General features: G+C 37.1%; 2 protein-coding genes across 21 annotated transcripts in view; one reads left to right on the top strand and one right to left on the bottom strand.

The window, feature by feature from the left end:
• Nucleotides 1–4,643: 4,643 nt before the first annotated feature.
• On the top strand, nucleotides 4,644–9,907 carry cyb5r2 (cytochrome b5 reductase 2). The gene is made up of 9 exons (XM_083561143.1): nucleotides 4,644–4,737; nucleotides 5,866–6,024; nucleotides 7,054–7,126; nucleotides 7,243–7,349; nucleotides 7,945–8,074; nucleotides 8,263–8,346; nucleotides 8,425–8,510; nucleotides 9,130–9,229; nucleotides 9,617–9,907. Exons 1-9 carry the CDS (start codon nucleotides 4,723–4,725, stop codon nucleotides 9,787–9,789), a joined length of 927 nt encoding a protein of 308 aa, XP_083417269.1. The 5' UTR covers nucleotides 4,644–4,722; the 3' UTR covers nucleotides 9,790–9,907.
• Nucleotides 9,908–11,641: 1,734 nt separating this feature from the next.
• The window catches only part of ppfibp2b (PPFIA binding protein 2b), an 80,355-nt gene continuing 73,086 nt past the window's right edge, over nucleotides 11,642–18,910 (bottom strand). For 11 of the 20 annotated variants that reach the window (XM_083561001.1, XM_083560998.1, XM_083561002.1 and 8 more), the window contains 3 exons: nucleotides 17,251–17,316; nucleotides 13,120–13,191; nucleotides 11,643–12,088 (listed from right to left, as the gene is read on the bottom strand). In XM_083561001.1, coding sequence (XP_083417127.1) covers nucleotides 12,065–12,088; nucleotides 13,120–13,191; nucleotides 17,251–17,316 — 162 coding nt within the window. In that variant the 3' untranslated portion in view covers nucleotides 11,643–12,064. Of the gene's footprint in view, nucleotides 12,089–13,119; nucleotides 13,203–13,244; nucleotides 14,841–17,250; nucleotides 17,317–18,910 lie in introns of those variants that run through there. The other 9 variants (XM_083560970.1, XM_083560981.1, XM_083560978.1 and 6 more) reach the window with 3 other exon arrangements.

The raw sequence follows: 18,910 nt of genomic DNA, 5'->3' as shown, positions 1-18,910 counted from the left end.
CTAAAAGCAATCACATGCTCATTGACACAAATACTTACTTTTAAGAGAAGAACTAAGGATTTTGAGCAAAATACAGGCTTTTGCAAAAAATCCAATGTATTTTGCTGCTTGTACAAATTGTTTTGAGAAATGCATTGCGTTTGCGAATCTTACAGATGATTCGAAAAAAATCCAAAGCAAGATAGAAAAACTGTGATATTGTTCACTTGTAGAGGGTTGGACGTTTCCTAGGAACGTGGAAAGACTTTTTCTTGAGGTCGTCTAAAGAGTACCATCATCCCATCTCCTGCTATGCAATGGGATAATCTCGCCTGAGTTTTACACACCGGAGTGAAAGTATTAATGCCCGATAAATCAAACGATTCGTTGTCATCAATCTTTGCTCAAGCACACAATACACAACAAAACAAAACAAAAGGTTTGTGTTTTATTTGCACAGTAAAGAAAGATAAAAGGTACAGTCAGATAAATTACTGGCACAGAATATCATTTGTGTTAAATCTGAGTAAATTTACTTCATTACTGTACTTAAGAAATTATCTGCCTACTGTCTAGTCTATGATATTAAAGATAAAAGCAACATTTTCTCTCCACTACATTTATGAGTTAATATATGCAGTATTAATCTATTTTACAGTTTTTCTCAGTTGCTTTGGAGAATTTCTTGAAATATTGGATCATTGTAATGGATATTCATATTCTTAGTCACAATACCTCAGGTCTTGACTGGAAAGAGACTACATGTGTGTTGTAGCGCCACCATGTGGTGAGGATGGTGCTATTTTTGATGCATCACGTGATCTGTAAATTTTTATGCTTCACAGGATCTTCTAGTGAACACGACTGATTTGGGAGGACAAATGCAGCCCTAGTGTTTTCTAGTGTCCCCATCTGTTTATGGTTTATGTTTATAGTGTTCACATCTGTTTATTTTGACATACTGTAGTTTTTCATCAAGGTCACAGTTTCTGTGCAGAACCAATAACATCAATGAAATCTTTCCATTGCACAGATTATATAATTTTTTTATATTTATACACCTTCATTTCTTTGCCCCCCCCTTTTTTTTACCCTATTTTATCTATAGTCTTCTCTCTCTCTTTTTTTACTCATCATTGCTCTCTCTCTCTCTCTCTCTCTCTCTCTCTCTCTCTCTCTCTCTCTCTCTTTCTCTGTTATTTTCTCCATTTTTCTTTGTTTTATTTCTCCTCTTACTCCTTACAAAGTTATACACAAAGAAAGCAAAACAGTCAAACAGGGTTTAAACTGTAAACTGGGCTTCTCCCATGTTCTTGCAATGGTTTTTCATTTTTCATTTTTTGTTCTTTTAAGTTAAATCAGGTAAAGTCTTTCTTATATGTACAGAAACCTCAAATAATATATTTCCACCTATAATTTGTTTTGGTAATTTATCATTTTTACCCAAATTTTATACGTTTTTTTTCTTGCGGCTTCTCTTGTCCACATTGATCATGTGACTAGCCAATGCATTAACTGATAAAGCCAACCTACACCTATGTCATGATCAGACTGGTAAGTAGTCACATTCCCAATGTGAACCCACATTAGGTGAAACATACCTACAGTATATACGAGGTGGCATCAAAAAGTTTCGAAGCTATTTCTAACTATTCTTTTTCTAAGCTGTTTCTAACTGGTGCCATTCTGACCAGGTGTTACCACGTCTGCGATTTCATCATGGACAGTAAGATTGAACAAAGAGCAAACGTGAAATTCTCTTTGAAAAAGGGCAAAAATGCCATAGAGATGTTTGACATGACATACGTTTGACATACATCGATGCTGCAACGAGTCGTCCGAGGTGTTTCAAGTGACATCAATAGCAAAAAAACATCACTGGAAGATCGTGAGAAATCAGGAAGCCCTTTCGACAAGCTCAACCTCAGAAAATGTTGGCAACTTGTGCATGATGATCATCAGAGAACAAGCCACATGATCTAACTTTCTCACTTACACTAACATGCCAGATTTTGCTACTGTGGACTTCGTCCTTTTTCCCGAAGATAAAGTCTCCATTTTGACACCATTAAGTAGATGTGGTGCGAATCGCAGTAGGTGCTGGACACGCTTCGAAAAGAAGACTTTCAGGACACATTTCAGAAGTGGCAGGAACACTGGGAGTGCAGTATTGCTGTTTTAAAGGTGTACATGTAGATAAATAAAGTACTTTATTGTAAACAGAGCCCGTCTCGAAAAACTTTGATCCCACCACATACTATAACCCTGCTGAGTGTCCCACATGCTTTCAACAATACTAAACAAGTAGGAGACCTGAATTAAAGAGCACCAGAGGGACATTTTTAACAAGTCTGATTGCTGTTAAGTACAAATACGACGCCAGGGAGAGTCAGTATTACCTTTGGTACAAAATCTGACATTTTTGTCAAATATTGACATGAAAATTGAGGAAAAAATCATAGAGACTAAAAATAATACAAAATGATTGGGTATTAAATCTTTGATTTTTATTTATTTTGTTTTTATTTCATTATTTATTTACAATTAGCCCTAAAAAAGCACATACCCAATATTTCACCATAGGTTAGTTTTAATTTACCCCTGTTTCATTGATGCATAGTCTATTGTATTGAACTGTAATGCATATGATATACTGTATATGATTCACCTGTTTTGTAAAGCTTGATACAGTATTAAGCCACATCTGGTACAGCCACACACCTGCTTCATAGCTCAGAGAAACTGCTGCCAGGGTTTCATGCTTAATTTAGTTTTTTCCACCATTCCAGACTTGCGTGTCATGATAAATTACACACAATGCAACAAAGTTGTCTTGCAGATGGCACCGGGACACAGCAGGCACATCAGATACAACCCCTGAAAAGAGTTCATTTCCATTCTGAACTGCCAGATGCACAATGGGAAGAATCTGATAGCGAGAAAGAATTGTTTTAATGGTTTTAAAAAGGAAAGATTTAGAGCAATAGAGAAACGGAACGTACATTTATGTAATTATTTGATATTTTTGTATACTTTTATATATTATGCTTAATTTATATATTATATTTTCATATATATATATATATATATTAATTTTAATGGCACTCATTTTATTAAATCATGATTAATGCAGCGTGCACGTTTGACCATTTGTATTACAAATATAAAATATATAAAAGAGGCGAAATTGAAACCTTCAATGCAACACACATTTAATCACGACGTCCTTTCTTTACTAAGCTCATAAAAAAAAATGGTTTTACTGATGCGCCAAGTCTCAAATCAGCACCAAAATCCGCCATGATGCACACATCCGGCAATCAAAACCGTCCGTGTGGAAACACAGCAAAAGTTTGGTGTCCTGTTGATTTATGCAATTTAAAACAACATAATTACTTTAAAACATTTACAAGAATATTTTGTCTTCATGCTCTATATTGAGTTTGGTTTCACTAATAATAAACATACATTTATTTAAAGCATTAATATTTGTCCATGCGCATGTTGAATAGAGTATTAAAAACGGAAAAGTATTGTTGGAGCAGGGAGAGTTGGAGACTTATTTTAGGTGAATGGAAAACTAAACCAACATGGCTACCATTCCATATTTCCAAACAGATGACTGGAGTGTTTCGCATCATGGAACGGCCTGCCTAGTCACCGCACCTAAATTCTATCGAACTGCTCTGGGATGAACTGAATCACAAGGTCAGAAAGAAATCTCCAACTAGTAAAGAACATCTTTGGTGAAGTTTCATGGCAATCGCATGTAATTTGCATCCTACTTGTAATCTCTTAGTGTATTAGGAAGACATAGTTCAAGACTCTTCTCGGTTTTAGCACTGAGGAGGTGGAATGAACTTCCACTTGAGCAGAGTCTCTAGCAGCCTTGAAACAAAGTCTAAAGACCTACTTCTTCTAGCAGTACTTTTCCTATAGAAAACAATACATAATATAACTATTTTTCTCCCAACAGCCTTTTAGACTGATACCATTATTAGTCTTAGTCTTAATATTATTATTATTAGCTCTGGATAAGCCATTAAAGCAATATGTTGTAGTAGATACATACAGTAGATGCAGATGTGTAAATAGCAATCAAATTTAAATGGCTGCTGTGGGAAAAAAAGATAATTAGAGTATTGAGAGAAGTTCGAACTTAGAGTTCAGCATTAGTATGGCAAAATGAATATATTGTATAAATAACCCTGAAGTGATCTGGATTTTTCAAACTAAATATATAAACCTGACATGGTGGTGTAGAAGCTAATGCTCCTCACAGCTCCAGGGCAATCCTGAGCTCAGGTTGCTCTCTGTGCAGTGTCTCCCAGAATCAGTGTGGGCTTCATACCGGTTTTCTGGTTTCCTTCAATCTTCTAAAAAAAAACTTGTCTGGATTTGAAAACTGAACACAAATGTATGCGAATGACTGCAAATTTTTTTGAACTTTTTTTACAGATCCAAACATGAACAGTTATCTGCTTTCCCATTGCTTTAACTCTGGAGAATAAGGCCGTAGGGTGATCCCACACCATTCCCGTTTACACACTCAGACAATCAGCTGGAATTGGCTGGGGCATGGAAGTGCCATGATTTTCTGTGTTGCGATTGGATAGAACTTGTTAGCCCCATCCATCTTACCTTTATTCCCCTTTTCAACAGGGCTTCAGTGCAAAGGTTAGAGTGATAGAGAGATAGAGCTGAAGTAAAACTTCACTCACACAGTTTACAGGACAGGACAACATGGAGCAAACGCTGGTAAGGCTACACTTTCATTACAACGGTTTCTCACATTCCTTTTCGATATTCACAGAAGTTCTCGGCTTCACTCGAAAGTTATTACCCCTCTATTAGTCCCTAACAGACTGCTGCAGATAAACAGTGTGATTCAGAAATAAGTGCACTAGGATTTGTATGTATCTCTGATTGCAAAGAAGTCATAATTTCCTACGGTATAGCTGCTGTATTATATCTATATTTCTGTTAATCCATTAATGATTAATTAAGTAATAAATCAATTTATTTATTTAAATAATTAAATGAGTAATTGAATATGAACTTAGTTACACTTGGGTGCTGGTTTTAAATGTGTGATTTCTTTCATTATTAATATAAAAGTGATTTGAATTATAAGAGAATACAGCTAACATCAGAATTATGAGAAAAATGTCAGAAAATGAGCCAAAAATTTTATTAAAATTTAATAACTTATGCATTGGATCTGGAGTTGTTTTTGTCTCGTTTTTTTTTTTTTTTAATAAAAATTTATAATTTTGTTTTATTTATTTATTTAGAATTTTTAAATTTTTCAAATTGTGCAAAAGGCTCATTTGTTCTGAAATTGTAACCCATTTCTTTACATTTAGAATTAATTTCAGAAAACCAGTGTGTAAGATTTATTCATATATAATTATTGCATTTTCACACCACTTGATTAATTAATTATTTGTTTGTTTGCTTATTATTATGTGTATTTTCTTTTTTCTTTTTTTTGTTACATTTTCTTTTATATTCAATTAAATCTTAACACTTTCATTGTACAATGTAATTGACGACCACCTAAAATCAACATCATCCTGTTTACGTTATAATTCACGGTCATTTTATCGAAGAATGGTGTAATCTTGCTTAAAAAATATTCAGCATAATATAAAAAAAACCCAGACAAACAATGAAAATGTTCTCAGGCCGAGGCCTGGACAACATGCTTCAAATGAATAAATCCCACAAATTGTATTAATTTTAGATCCTGAACAAAAATATAAAATATATATATATTTAAAAAAAATAAATTCTTTTTTTTTATTTTTTACCAATAAAGAGTGCATTATAATGTGTATTATATAATGATATAACTAAGTGTGTACTTGCACCTGTGCATTATAGATGTTTCCCGTGCTGATTGGACTCGTAGCCGTGTTAGTCACCATCTTCTTCATGTTCCTAAAACCAAGGAACTCTGAAAGTAGAAAAAAACTCAGCAAGCACCCAAAAACTCTGCAGGACCCCAGCATTAAATATCCGCTGCCCCTCATAGAGAAGGAGGTGAGTCAGGAATCCAAGAAAACACTGACTCAAATGACCTAAAATTAACTCACTGCTCTGATTTTACAAAAGTTTGTTATAAATATCTACGGGAAATTACTCTACTATATACAGTATCTACTAGATACTAGAAACCAGATGCTAGATAAAGTCGAGGTGATTAGAACTGTAGCCTTCAGTAAGCAGGATGAATAAAAAAACAGGAATAAAAAGATGCAAAATGTTCAAAGTAGAGACATATTATGACGCAATAGCATTAAAAAGAATACAAAAAATAAAAAGACACACACTGATGGTAAAGTAGTGCCTCGATATCCAAGCAACTTACAATAGTAAAACATTAGCTAAAGCTAACAACTAATTAGCAACAGCGTTATTCCTGATCTCTCATGGAAGCTAGCATGTTAATAACTCTAGGATACAAGCTAGTTAAATGCTAAATATAAGTAGAATGGTTTCCCTTGCCTCTAATGCCTCATTTTCACACTTATAGTTGATAAACTAAGCTTTGAGATGCTTACAGAGCTTGGAAGTACGCTTTCCAGATGGAACTGCATGGTGTTGATGTATGGAATGGTAGCAATGTTGGTTTAGTTTTCCCTTCACCTGGAAAAAGTCTCTAACATTTCCTTCCCCTAAAACAACGCCAAACCATTAAGCTTTCACCTCCATGTTTGACTGTGTGGGAGGGGGGGGGGGGGGGGGGGGGAACCTGCTAACATCTCTCCTGTTCCTCCATCTTACATGAGTTGAACAGGAGATCAGGAAAGAGCCAAAAATGTCACATTTGAACTGTCTGCAGAATTTCCTTGCAGTCAATCACGTTCCAATTCTTGTGTGTTTTTGTATTTTATCTGGTTTATTTCATAGAAACATGAGGAACATGCATGTGTCTCAAAAAACCATAAACTTTTGACAGGCACTAATTTCTTCACCAATTAAGTGAAACAATTGAACAATTACTGTACCAATTCAATATTTGTCACATGAAACATTCAGTTTTAACTCAAGTGCCCTTAATGGTGACAGGACATTACGCATGACACGAAAAGATTCCGCTTCGGGCTTCCCTCATCTCTTCATGTGCTCGGGCTTCCAGTCGGTATGAACATTCACCTTGATCTCATGCTTATCTCGCACACGCATCTCACACACCGTATCTCACCTGTCGTCTACATTGATATCAATGCTTCTGTTTTCTCCTGCACTCTGAAAAAGGTCAGCACGTGTACCTGTCTGCTAAAGTCAATGGAAATCTGGTTATCCGAGCTTACACTCCCATCTCCAGTGATGAGGACCAAGGACACGTTGATCTCATCATAAAGGTGGGAAATAAACCACAAGTCTCCTCGGATGTTAATAATATGCTGTATATTGTTGGAATAAAAAAATGGGGTTATCCGTAGGGTTAGCATTTAATTTTAGGAAATTCCATTAAGGGATTAAATATGAAAAAAAAATATATATAAAAACGTTAAGAACCTTTTTGATGTGTCTCCTTAATGATGTCTTTCATTACATTACAGTGAGTAGTGAAATAAGTAAATAAAACATATATATTTTCTATTTCGCTGAGGTTGCATTTTGCGTCAGAAGAGAAACCTTTCAGATTTCTTTTGCTTAAAAGGAACTATATCAGTATCAAAAGCAGGAAATCAGGAAATCAATGTGAATATGCTTTAGGAATTGTATTGCTATGAGTTATACTAACATATAAAAAGTCCAGAAAAATTCAAAGTATATTTATTCTAAAAAAAAAAAAAATTATTATTATTTTTTTTTAAACATTTCTTTCGAATAACAATTTTTATTTTTTTATTTCAAAAAATTGACTTTATTTTATAATTTATTTATCTTCAATTGGAATCTGAATGTCTTTGATATTCATTTTCTGTTTCTTATCTACGCTCTTTAACCTAGGTATATCACAAAAACACACACCCAAACTACCCTGATGGAGGCAAAATGTCTCAGTACCTAAACGACATGAAGATCGGAGACACCATCGACTTCCGAGGGCCAAACGGCCTTCTGGTGTACAACGGCAACCGTACGAAAGCTCAAAATCTAGATCTAGAACAATGTTAAGAAAGAGTCAATGGATTAGAAGATACCAAATACATAAGTTCTAACCAACAGATGGCAGCATCAGGCAATGTGTCTGAAATACCTTGCATTGAGAACATGAGAATATTTTGTGAGAATTTTCATTGATATACATATTATTTTCTGTTTAAGGTTTTTTTGCTATAAGACCTGATAAAAAGTCTGATGCCAAACTGCGGAAGTTTAAACACGTGGGAATGATCGCTGGTGGCACAGGTCAATACACGTGCACATCTCACGAAGCATAAAGGTTATTTTTGATTGTTATTCATGCTGCTGGTCATGTCTATTCAGGCATCACTCCAATGCTGCAGCTTATTCGCAGTATCACAGCAGATCCCACAGACAATACCAGGTGCTCCCTTATTTTTGCCAACCAGGTCAGTCATACTTATGACATCACTCATATCCACATAGATTCATACATACTATATGACCAAGCTGTAAGGCTGTAGATTTATATTATATTAATGCACACATTGTACTATACACTATTGGGACAAAAGTTGGACATCTGGTCGTAAGTATAGTATTTGCTTTTAGTCCCCCATTCCCTTTTACATTAACCCCCACTCTTCTGGGAAGATGTTCCACTAGATTTTGTGGAGATCATTGAGCCACAAGGGTTTTAGTAAAGTCAGGTACCGATGGAGGGGAGTTGAGGAGGCCGAGGGTGCAGTCAGCGTTTACATTCATCCCACAGATCTATAGCAGGAGATCTTTCACTCCAACCCATGTAAACTATATATTTATGGTGCTGGTTTTGTGCACAGGGGCAATATCATGCTGGAACAGGTTTGGGTCTATTAGGCGTGGAAAAGGAAAAATTGAATGCTATTTTTAAAAAAAAAAAATAAAAAAAACGCCCTATACAACCGTCTCCAATATTCTGTAGCCAAGGCTAGAAAAGTCAGGTGTCCAAAACTTTTGTCTATTTAGTGTGTGTATATATTTTATATGCAATGCTTATATATGTATCTTCACTAAATCTGTGCACAGACTGAGAACGACATTTTGTTAAGGAAGGAACTGGAAGAAGTGGTGAAGAATCACCCTGAGAAAGTGCACGTATGGTACACACTAGACCGACCTCAGCAAGGTACAAAAAGCACAAACAACACAAGCTGATGCTGCAGCTGACTATGGTTTATCAGGTCCATCTATGATGTAGGTGACCGATTACAAATAGTATCCCATCTGCTCATGTGGATAATGTATCCTTTTACCCTGTCAATTAGTGGAACACCACAGGATCACTATTAACCAGATATACACTGTATGGACAGATGTTGTGGATGCCTCACCTTAATATCCATATCTAGGACGTCCTTAGAATGGGAAAAAATCTGGAGGTTTTGAAAGCATAGCTGGGTGTATAGTCAGGAATCAAAACATGAATGGCATGTTTTTTATTTGTTTCTATTGAGGTAAGAAATTCATGACGCAATGACATGTTGGTGTTAATGTATGTCTGTTGATGCCTCAGGTTGGAAGTACAGCACAGGATTTGTAGATACGTCAATGATCAAAGCGCATCTTCCTCCTCCAGCCAGCGACGTGCTGATCGTGATGTGCGGACCGCCCCCGATGATCCAAAACGCATGCCTGCCGAGCCTCACCAAACTCGGCTACAATTCGCAAATCACCTTCACATACTGACACTGATTATAAATTAAACCCTCAACACGTCGTCATTTTTTTGGACGTATTCATGAGCGTCTTATATTGTACATATTGAAATAAATAATACATGAATAAATTGTATTTTGTGCCTGGATTTAAAGGATTCTTTGTAATTAATTGTAAAATTGTCATCAATTTTTTTTAGAACGTCAACAACTATTTCAGTAGTATAACTAAATCGAATTATTCATGAATTCATTCTAATTTCTATAGTACCAGTTGATACCATGTGTAATGTGCCACATCGAAGTCAAAAAATGTGTACAGTTTTTGAAATAGCTGGGATTTTTTTGAATTTTTCTGGAATGTTTTATATTTTTTACTACAACTATTATTTTTTTTCTAAACTGCAACAGGTGAGGAAATTACTTTATATATTATAACTGTTAAATCACAAGTATTAACGGAAAAAAAGGCAAGTTGTTGTGGTAAAAGTTTGTGGTCATCTGACTATAAAGTTTGTGGTCACCAAAATCCTCAATCTGTTCCACTCAAGATCTTCCACTCTACGCCATGTTCCACTCAAAGCGTATCTTCACGGACCTGGCTTTGTGCTCAGAGGCGTTGTCATGCTGGAACGGGTTTGAGTCTCCGAATTCAAGTGAAGGGGAAAATCTACATCCTATACAATAGAACAACTGTGTGGTAACACTTTGGGGAAGAACAACATATGGCTGGAAAAGTCGATTGCACATCGTGTATCATGTCATGGTGAAATAATTCTGTATTTAATCCATAAACACCACTCTCAAGTATTTAGACTGAGACACAAAGTGTTTTATTAGGTTACTGCATTTTACACAGAAAAAGAAATACACACCAATTGTATCCCATTTTTTTCTAAACTTCCTGAGAACACATTTTGTCAGGAACGTGATTGGAAGGACCCAGAATGCAGGATGCAAACGGAGTATAGTTAAACAGTCTTTAATAAATAGAGTAGAGAAAAGAAAAGAAAAAGGCATCTGAAATCTAATGAGCTCAGGCAAAAGGGAGAGGCAAGACAAAACAACTAAACAGTCCCTGGTCTGAAACACAGGCAAACTGAGACAAAACAAAATACACAAACAATCTGGAATTCAATACCAGAAAACAGGGCAGAGACAAAACAGAATTAAAGAACAGACCAAACATTAGACACCACCAAAAGAACCGGGTTACCAGGGTACCCAGGCAGAACAGGAATAAGAGACACGACAAGTGTTCAGGAAAAACGCAGGCAGAAAGGCAAGAATAATCTCTGGGACATGTGGAGCCAATCAGATGATCTGGCATCCAGTTAATGTCTTTGGTGCCCCTAAAAACACCTGGCAGAGCGGAAAACGAGAACATGGCCGCCAACCTGGAAGTGCGCCCTGCAAAACCATATTTGGTCTGAAACATTTGCTTCTTCAGCCTCAAATCAGTCTCAAATCTGTCTACTGAACAAAGTCTGATGAAGAACTGGTGCTGGTGTGGGTTTGCTACAATTATACATACTGTAAAGCATCATCAGTAAAATAAAGGACTGTGGATATTTCAGGAATAGTTCATTTTCTCAACAAAAGCTGATGTGATAAATGTGATAAATGTCATACATTAAGGTGAACTTCACAAGCATGGTGAGAGGATCATAATCCAACAAAACCCCTTGATAAACTCCTGATCACTTCTGCACTTCCCAAGAACCTGACGCAGGTTGTTACTCAGCAGGCCTCGAATATCCCGAAGATCATTTCTATGTCCAAAGAGACGACAAAAAAAGCAAAGCAAATTCCAATTCCAGCGCAGATCTCCACCAGCCTTTCAGCTCTGGTCCCTTCTAATGACTCCACAACCATGTTATAATCGCAAATGTTGAGCTATTTTATGAGTTGCTTAGTAGCTCCTGGTTCCACAATGTCACCTGAGACTGTAGAAAAGGACATTACTTATAATCACAGACTCCAGTGCTCATGTTTATTCTCGCTATCTGTTGTTTTGTATTGTTTTATAAGATTTATAATCACACTCTTGATGTCACCCTTTTGAGTCTGGTTCCTCTCCAGGTTTCTTCCACATATCATCTAAAATAAGTTTTTCCTTGCCACAGTTACCCCAGGCTGCTTATCAAGAATAAACACACAATCACAATGTTTTGTTCTATAATTCTTACATTCTTTAAAGCAGCTTTGAGACAATGTCCATTGTGAAAAGCTCTATAGAAATAAACTTGAACTTGAACTTGAACTTGATTTGGTCCTTGGTTTGGGTCGTCTCGGTCGATCCTGCGTCAGAGCGTTGTTTCTCTAATGCACTATGAAATTTGATGTAATTGTGTGTCAGGAACTTTTCAAATACGCTTAAAAAAATTAGTTTTAAATGCTGTCAACAAGCCAAGTTATGCTTGTTTGGTGTTTGCTATCAGTGGAGTAAAGTATTGTACTTCGTTACTGTACTTTTTTTGGCTACTTTCTCATGTTACTGAGTTTTAAAGACAAGCAATTTTTACTCTCAAAATAAGTCGTTTTTAATTCACTATATATTAATCGACCAATTACATTTGATCTATTGTGCCTAATTCCAGCAGAAGGGGCGATATCGCCTTCGCCGTTTTATTTTTTTTCCCATTGGATGTCAATGGTTCTTTTACTTTGTACATTGATCCCTTTATAGAAAAATTCTAATTGTTTGATCTTTGTTTTATTCTGGCATGTTGAAGATGTGTTAACGTGGCGTTGAGGTAAAATTCGGTTTGTATTTATGAAATAAAACCTCACAAACCAACTGTATTTGGCTTTTTATGCGTTCATGTGTCTCAGTGTTGAGGACTGGTGCATCTTGAGTCTACGTTCAATGTGAGTCAAATACTCAAGTACTGCGAGTAATATACTCGAAGACTTTTACTCAAATCATAATGGAAGTGGTGACTTTTAAATAGTAATGGAGTAAGTATAGCAGTAAGGTATCTATACTTTCAGGTACTTTTTAAACTTGCTATTGCTATTCTTTTCTATGTTGATGTAGTTAGACAAGTTATGACAACGTGATATTTTCTAAGTCATTTTGGTGGCAACATCCAATCAGGTTAGTGCTTCAAATATCTGAATTTGCATCACGATTCAGATTCAAACTAAAGACTAAAAGGTTTGACATTTTTTTTCAACTCCAGCTACATCTATTGAAAAAAATCCTAAATCTTGGCTTATTGACAGCATGTTAACTCATAGTCCCACTTTAGCTAGAACACACACACACACACACACACACACACACACACACACACACACACACACTGCAAGTTGTTTTGCATGTGTACTGGATATTGAGAAACAATCTAGTACTCACCAGTATTAGTCTTTCTTTAGTGTTTGAGGAAAAAGCAACTCTGTCCAATTCTGTCTTCTTTTCTCTGAAGTCCTATCAAAAGACTAGTTTAAGGCAAAATAATAAAAACACCTTAAAGAAGCAAAGTTGTCCAATGAGTTTACTTTGGGCTTATCATTTTACCATCCAAATTAGGATTAATAATAAAAAACAAAGGATAAAAATAAAGGATTTGGTAACAAACAGGACAAACAACTGACTTTGCCCAACTTTACAAACCACTGTAAATTTTGGGGGTGCTTTTCAACATAAAAAAATGGATAGTTTGGGCAGAAGTAATAGATTCTTTTTGCACTTTCATCAGTTTATAAAACACGAAGTCTGTGTTGAGCCACATTTTTAACAAGAGCTGTTGGAGATTTAGCTGATACTATATACAGAAATGATTTCATAATTCTGTCAAAGCCAAAACCAGTATCAGAGCGGCTACTGGGAAATTAGTCAACATCTTCTAAGCAATTAAACTGATCAATTTAACAGTTACACAAAGCCAAACAATAAGCCAAACGTGTCAGGATTTCGAGGGTTCCTCTGAGGTTTCTACCTTTTATTTTATTTTATTTTATTTATTTTTTTTGTTCTCTTACCTGCTGTTCCCCCTTTTACCCAGTAGATGTCGCCACTAGACGATATTTAGTTGCGTATCTAAATCTGAGTCTAATCACTAGTATGTGTTTCCCCTTGTTCAGTTTCTTTGCTTTATTGTTGAAGTTATGTTTACATTTATGGTATTTTGGCACTTGAGATGCCCTTATAAAGAGAGACTTACAACAATTAAGCAGTTAAAGGGTTAAGGGCCTTGCTCAAGGGCCCTGCAGTGGCAGCTTGGTGGTGCTTAAATTTTAACTTGTGATCAACCAGTGCAGAGTCCAATGCCTTAACCATTGATGTACAAACAACAAAACAAGTGCAAATTTACTGTGAGGATTCCAGTGTTACAGTAGCTGTATAATTTCCATACAAATCTAAAGAAAGGATTTAGGGAACACTGGGATATTTTCTGTTTGAGTGCATGAAGCTGATTTTTAATGGTATAATTTGTTTAATGGAACAATCGCTTTTAGTAGCGATTACTTTCAGCTACACGTATGTGCCAAAAGTGCAGTCCATAAAATGTTACAGAAAAGTATTGGATGTATTTTCGGAGTGTACTGAAGTATAGAAAACTAAATGAGGGATTTTTTTATCACATGGGATGCATCTAATCCAAAAATACATCATGCTTATGAAAATATACATATAAATGTGCCTCAAACCTGTAGAACTTTGTGCTTAGTGTTGATTCTGAGGTGTACATTGTGTGATATATTATTATTGATTGTACAATTGATTACAAACGATTGTAAGGATGGCAAGGTGACTGAAGCTCAGCACGGTGAGTGTGTGTTGAGTGTTAAGAAAGCTGCAATTAGCATACAGAGTGTTCAAGTGACACCGGATACAAAGTCTGTTCTCATAAGTGCTGTTTCTGGAAGTTTCCGCCCAGAACGTGGATATGTTAGGCTGAGAAACGTGGTAAAGGCCGGGTCAGGGATCAGGGAGGTTGTGGGTTATCAGTGCTGAGGCTGGGGATCTGATGAAGGTCAGGGAGGTAGCGGTGTTAGCCGAGCAGCGAGCGGTCACACCATGGCCGTGTGGCTGCGTCTCATTCCTCTCAGAAGGACGTCCCGGCTGAGTAAGTGCTGGAAGCAAGAGGTAAAGTAACGGCTGGGGTTAGAGCACAAATACCCTTTCTTAAACAAGCCACACTTAGATCTTTAGTGTCTGTAATTCCTATTACTATATTATAGCTACACAACACTGAAGATGCTATGGTAGACATTAAAATTCTGTCCAGATTGCATGTATGGAGGGCAGTGGTGCACAGTAGGGATTGTAAGATTCACCGATTCGTATTGGTTCATCGGCATTAAAAATGCGTGCATCGGATAAAAGTCATTTGTATCGCAATGCACCGATTTGTTTTACATATTTGCATCAGTAAAACCCGGATTTCTTTATACATAATTATTTGCGACCAATATTTAGCATGTAGATTGTTTTCTCTTCGCTAAAACCGTTTCTCGAGCGCGTTCTTTCCCCCAGCACTGCCGACGCTACGTGAATACGACGTATCGCGACACTACTGAGAGCGAGCCGTGTCCTGAGAGTCACATAGAATACAGATTAACATGGCAGAGGTAGAGCTGTAACGTCCTGCAGACAGAACAGGGAAAGAACATCTGGTTTTATTTCATCTTGCTTCTTTTTGCACTACAAAGACCTGTTTGTAAAAGGGCCAATAGAAAAACTTGGCGTTCCACATTCAAAACACAGAGCCTTGAAATGAAAGACTCTTCTGTTGACAAGGTTCTGATGAGTGTGTGTATGAAGTGAAGGTTCTCTCACTGTGGGTGTAGAAAAAACCTCCTCTTTATAAAGGTGTGATGTGCAGGTGAATGGAGCACTGAACTGCATCCATTATTCACTCAGTTCTCATTAATCATCCTCTTCATAGTAAAGTTTGTTTAGAAGCTGGAACTTTTCTACGTTTATTGAAATAAAAATGTAAAAGGAGTCATTTTTAACTAGGAAGTTAGAACTTCTACTCAAGTACAAGAATGGTGTACTTCATACTCCATTGGTGGGGACCTGGGGAAATCATTACCATCATCACTAAATTTGGCTATTTTCTACTTCATATTGTTCTTTAAACTTCAGATTTTCCTGACCTGAAATATGTTTCTATTTGAAATATGTTTTTAAAGTTTTAGGTGTCCGTGAGCTCATGTATGTGGAAAATTTTGGGAATTATGAAACTCTTTTTAATTTACCTTTAACTTAAAAAAAAAAAAAAAAAAACATAACCTGAGGTAAAAGACAACTACGGTGTTTAAACATGAGTCTCATCGCCTTCTATTCACTCGACCGATTGATATTTGGTCCTAATTTCTCATTACGTCTTTCCACCATGTATGTGTTCTCCTCTGTACTGATGAAGATGATGTGATCTTCAGTGACTCTTCCAGTTACTGATTACAAAGTAAATTGTTCACTTTTACGTGCATTCATTATGTTCATTTACAGTGTAGAGATGGTTTCTTTTAAACCTTAACGACATGAAGCTTCTTCCGAATCCTTATTTGTCACATACACTGATCAGGCATAACTTCATGACCACCTGCCTAATATTGTATTGGTCCCCCTTTTGCTGACTAAACAGTCAATCAATCAATCAAACTTCTTCAGCAGGTTGAGCTACAGGAGCTCGTCTGTTAGATCGGACCACACGGACCAGCCTTCGCTCCCCACATGCATCAATGAGCCTGAGCCGCCCACGACCCTGTCGCCGGTTCACCACTGTTCCTTCCTTGGAGCACTTTTGATAGCTACTGACCACTGCAGACCAGAACTTTGAGGACAAAATGTTCACTTGCTGCCTAATATATATATCCACCCATAACAGGTGCCATGATGAAGAGCTCATCAGTGTAATTCACTTCACGCAGGTTCAGCTATTGATCTGCACCCCTGCAAGAGAAGCGTTAAGGGTCTAGCTTGGTGTTGCTTGGGCTTAAACCCCTCACCTTCTGATCATTAACCCAGAGACTTTACTACTGAGCAACCACTGCATGCGAGTTGACTCAAACACTTCCAGACTGTTTTGGTAAAATGTATTTAGCTTTTATTTTCCCCCAAAGTGTTTTGCTGGAAGAAATGCATTTTGGGCTGTGATTTAACTGGCAAAAAAACCCCAACCCTAAAAACAATCAGATATCAATCAGACTTTTTTTTTGGCCTTCAAACTGAGGAAAAAATCCTAACAGTGTTCAAAGCTTTGATAAATCAATTAAAGACAAAAGAACTGGAACGTAGTTATTATGGATCACTCTGTATTTTATCATCAGAACAGCATGATTACATCAATGGCTTTATATCAGCTCTCGTGATTAAAATTTTTTCGGGCACATTTTTCTCTTCTAGCCTCCATGTTTTGAGAAGATCATCTGAGCAAACATGCAAAATTCAAAACACAAACCAGGACTCTATTATGGTGTTAATGATCCAGAGGCATAATTACTGCAGAGAACAGACGGATGAGAGAACACTCACTGTGAGGTGGTTAATGCTTTCCGATAACGCTTCAATCTGCATCGCTGCTCCTTTCGTTATCTGCATCTGAAACGTCGAGCCGTTCATCAGAACAACAACCAAGAAAACATTTAAAACCCACTTGAATTATGCAATTAATGAACATTTAAACACAACCAATGGATGAAAGTTAACTAAGGCTAAAAGGGAGCATAAAAATTAGCACTTCACTTCTGTGTCTGAAAAATATATAGTATATTTACTGTATATATTCTCTTTAATTTTACACTACTACCAACGAATTACAGCTGCAAACTAAGTTCAATAGTCTGTACTCCAGTGACACTGACCAGGCATATTTTTTTGCTAAGTTTTGCTAAAAGTAATTTGTCTATATGAGAGGTGCCAAAACTTCTTCCTATAAAAACGTTCCTTCGGCTTCTCCCATTAGGTGTTGCCACAGCGGATCATCCGTATTCATGATCCGCATGTTTGATTTGGCACATGTTTTTATGCCGGATGCTCTTCCTAAGGCAACCCTCCACATTTATCCAGGCTTCGACCGGCACTAAGAGTGCACTGGCTTGTGCAACCCTAATGGCTGGGGTTGGTTCCCTGACCAGGGATCGAACCCACGCCGCAGCGGTTTTCTTTAATTACATTAAATAAAAAAGTCTAAATCACTTACATTGTCTACATTTCATTTAAATTGACATTTTTTTCGCAGCTTAAAAAATGAAGCTCTGCATCATATACAGCAGAGGTCCCCCAATCTTTTTTGGACCATGGACCGGTTTAATGTCAGACAATATTTTCACGGAGCGGCCTTTAAGGTGTGGCGGATAAATACAACAAAATAAAATGATACGACCATAAAAACTGGTATTTTCAAAATATAATAATAAACGTGAATCCACGGTGTTGATTTTTGTTCATTTGACTAGTTTGGGGTTTTTAATTTAGCGGTAATGTATTATGTGTTAGCGGCCGGAGCCCCTTAAAGAAGGTAGTGGATGGAGGTAAGACATGTGTCCGAGGCATCATAACATGCATCAAGAGTGAGTCATAGACAGATGTGGAGGAGAAAATCCTGTCATTTTCCAAAATAAAACATCGTTCAGAATCAGATAATAAATAAAACGGAAATAATGTAAGTTATGTATTCTTTCTGTGCGGCCCGGTACCAATTGACCCACAGACCGGTGCCGGCCCGTGGCCCGGGGGTTGGGGACCACTGATATGATTTCAACTTTGCCCCTCAGGCCGTAGTTTTAGCATCTCTGGTTTACACTCAAACTTAACAACTGCCAGATCAAAGATAAAAACTAATTTAAGAGAAAAACTTAAATCAATTAAGTGAAATAATTCTACATTTATAGTACCATATAATACCATAATGAAACGATATCGTTTTTTTTTTTTCGTTTCGTTTTCTCCCGCTTATCCGTATTTCGGGTCGCGGGGGCAGCAGTCTAAGCAGTAACCCCCGCCTTCGACTGCTGCCCAATCCTCACAGCACCGTCCCTTACGGTCCCTCCTGCAGGTGGTGAGCCCACGGGAAGGCGGCCCTACGTCACTTCGACGTTACGGACCTTGATGTTTCCCTCGCAAGGGACCCCCGGAGCATAGAGGGTTAAGGGCCTTGCTCAAGGGCCCAAGGGTGGCAGCTTGGCGATACCGG

This window comes from Silurus aristotelis (assembly GCF_946808225.1).
Source record: "Silurus aristotelis genome assembly, chromosome: 14".
Classification (NCBI taxonomy): domain Eukaryota; kingdom Metazoa; phylum Chordata; class Actinopteri; order Siluriformes; family Siluridae; genus Silurus; species Silurus aristotelis.
This window is presented reverse-complemented; position numbering and strand designations above follow the sequence as displayed.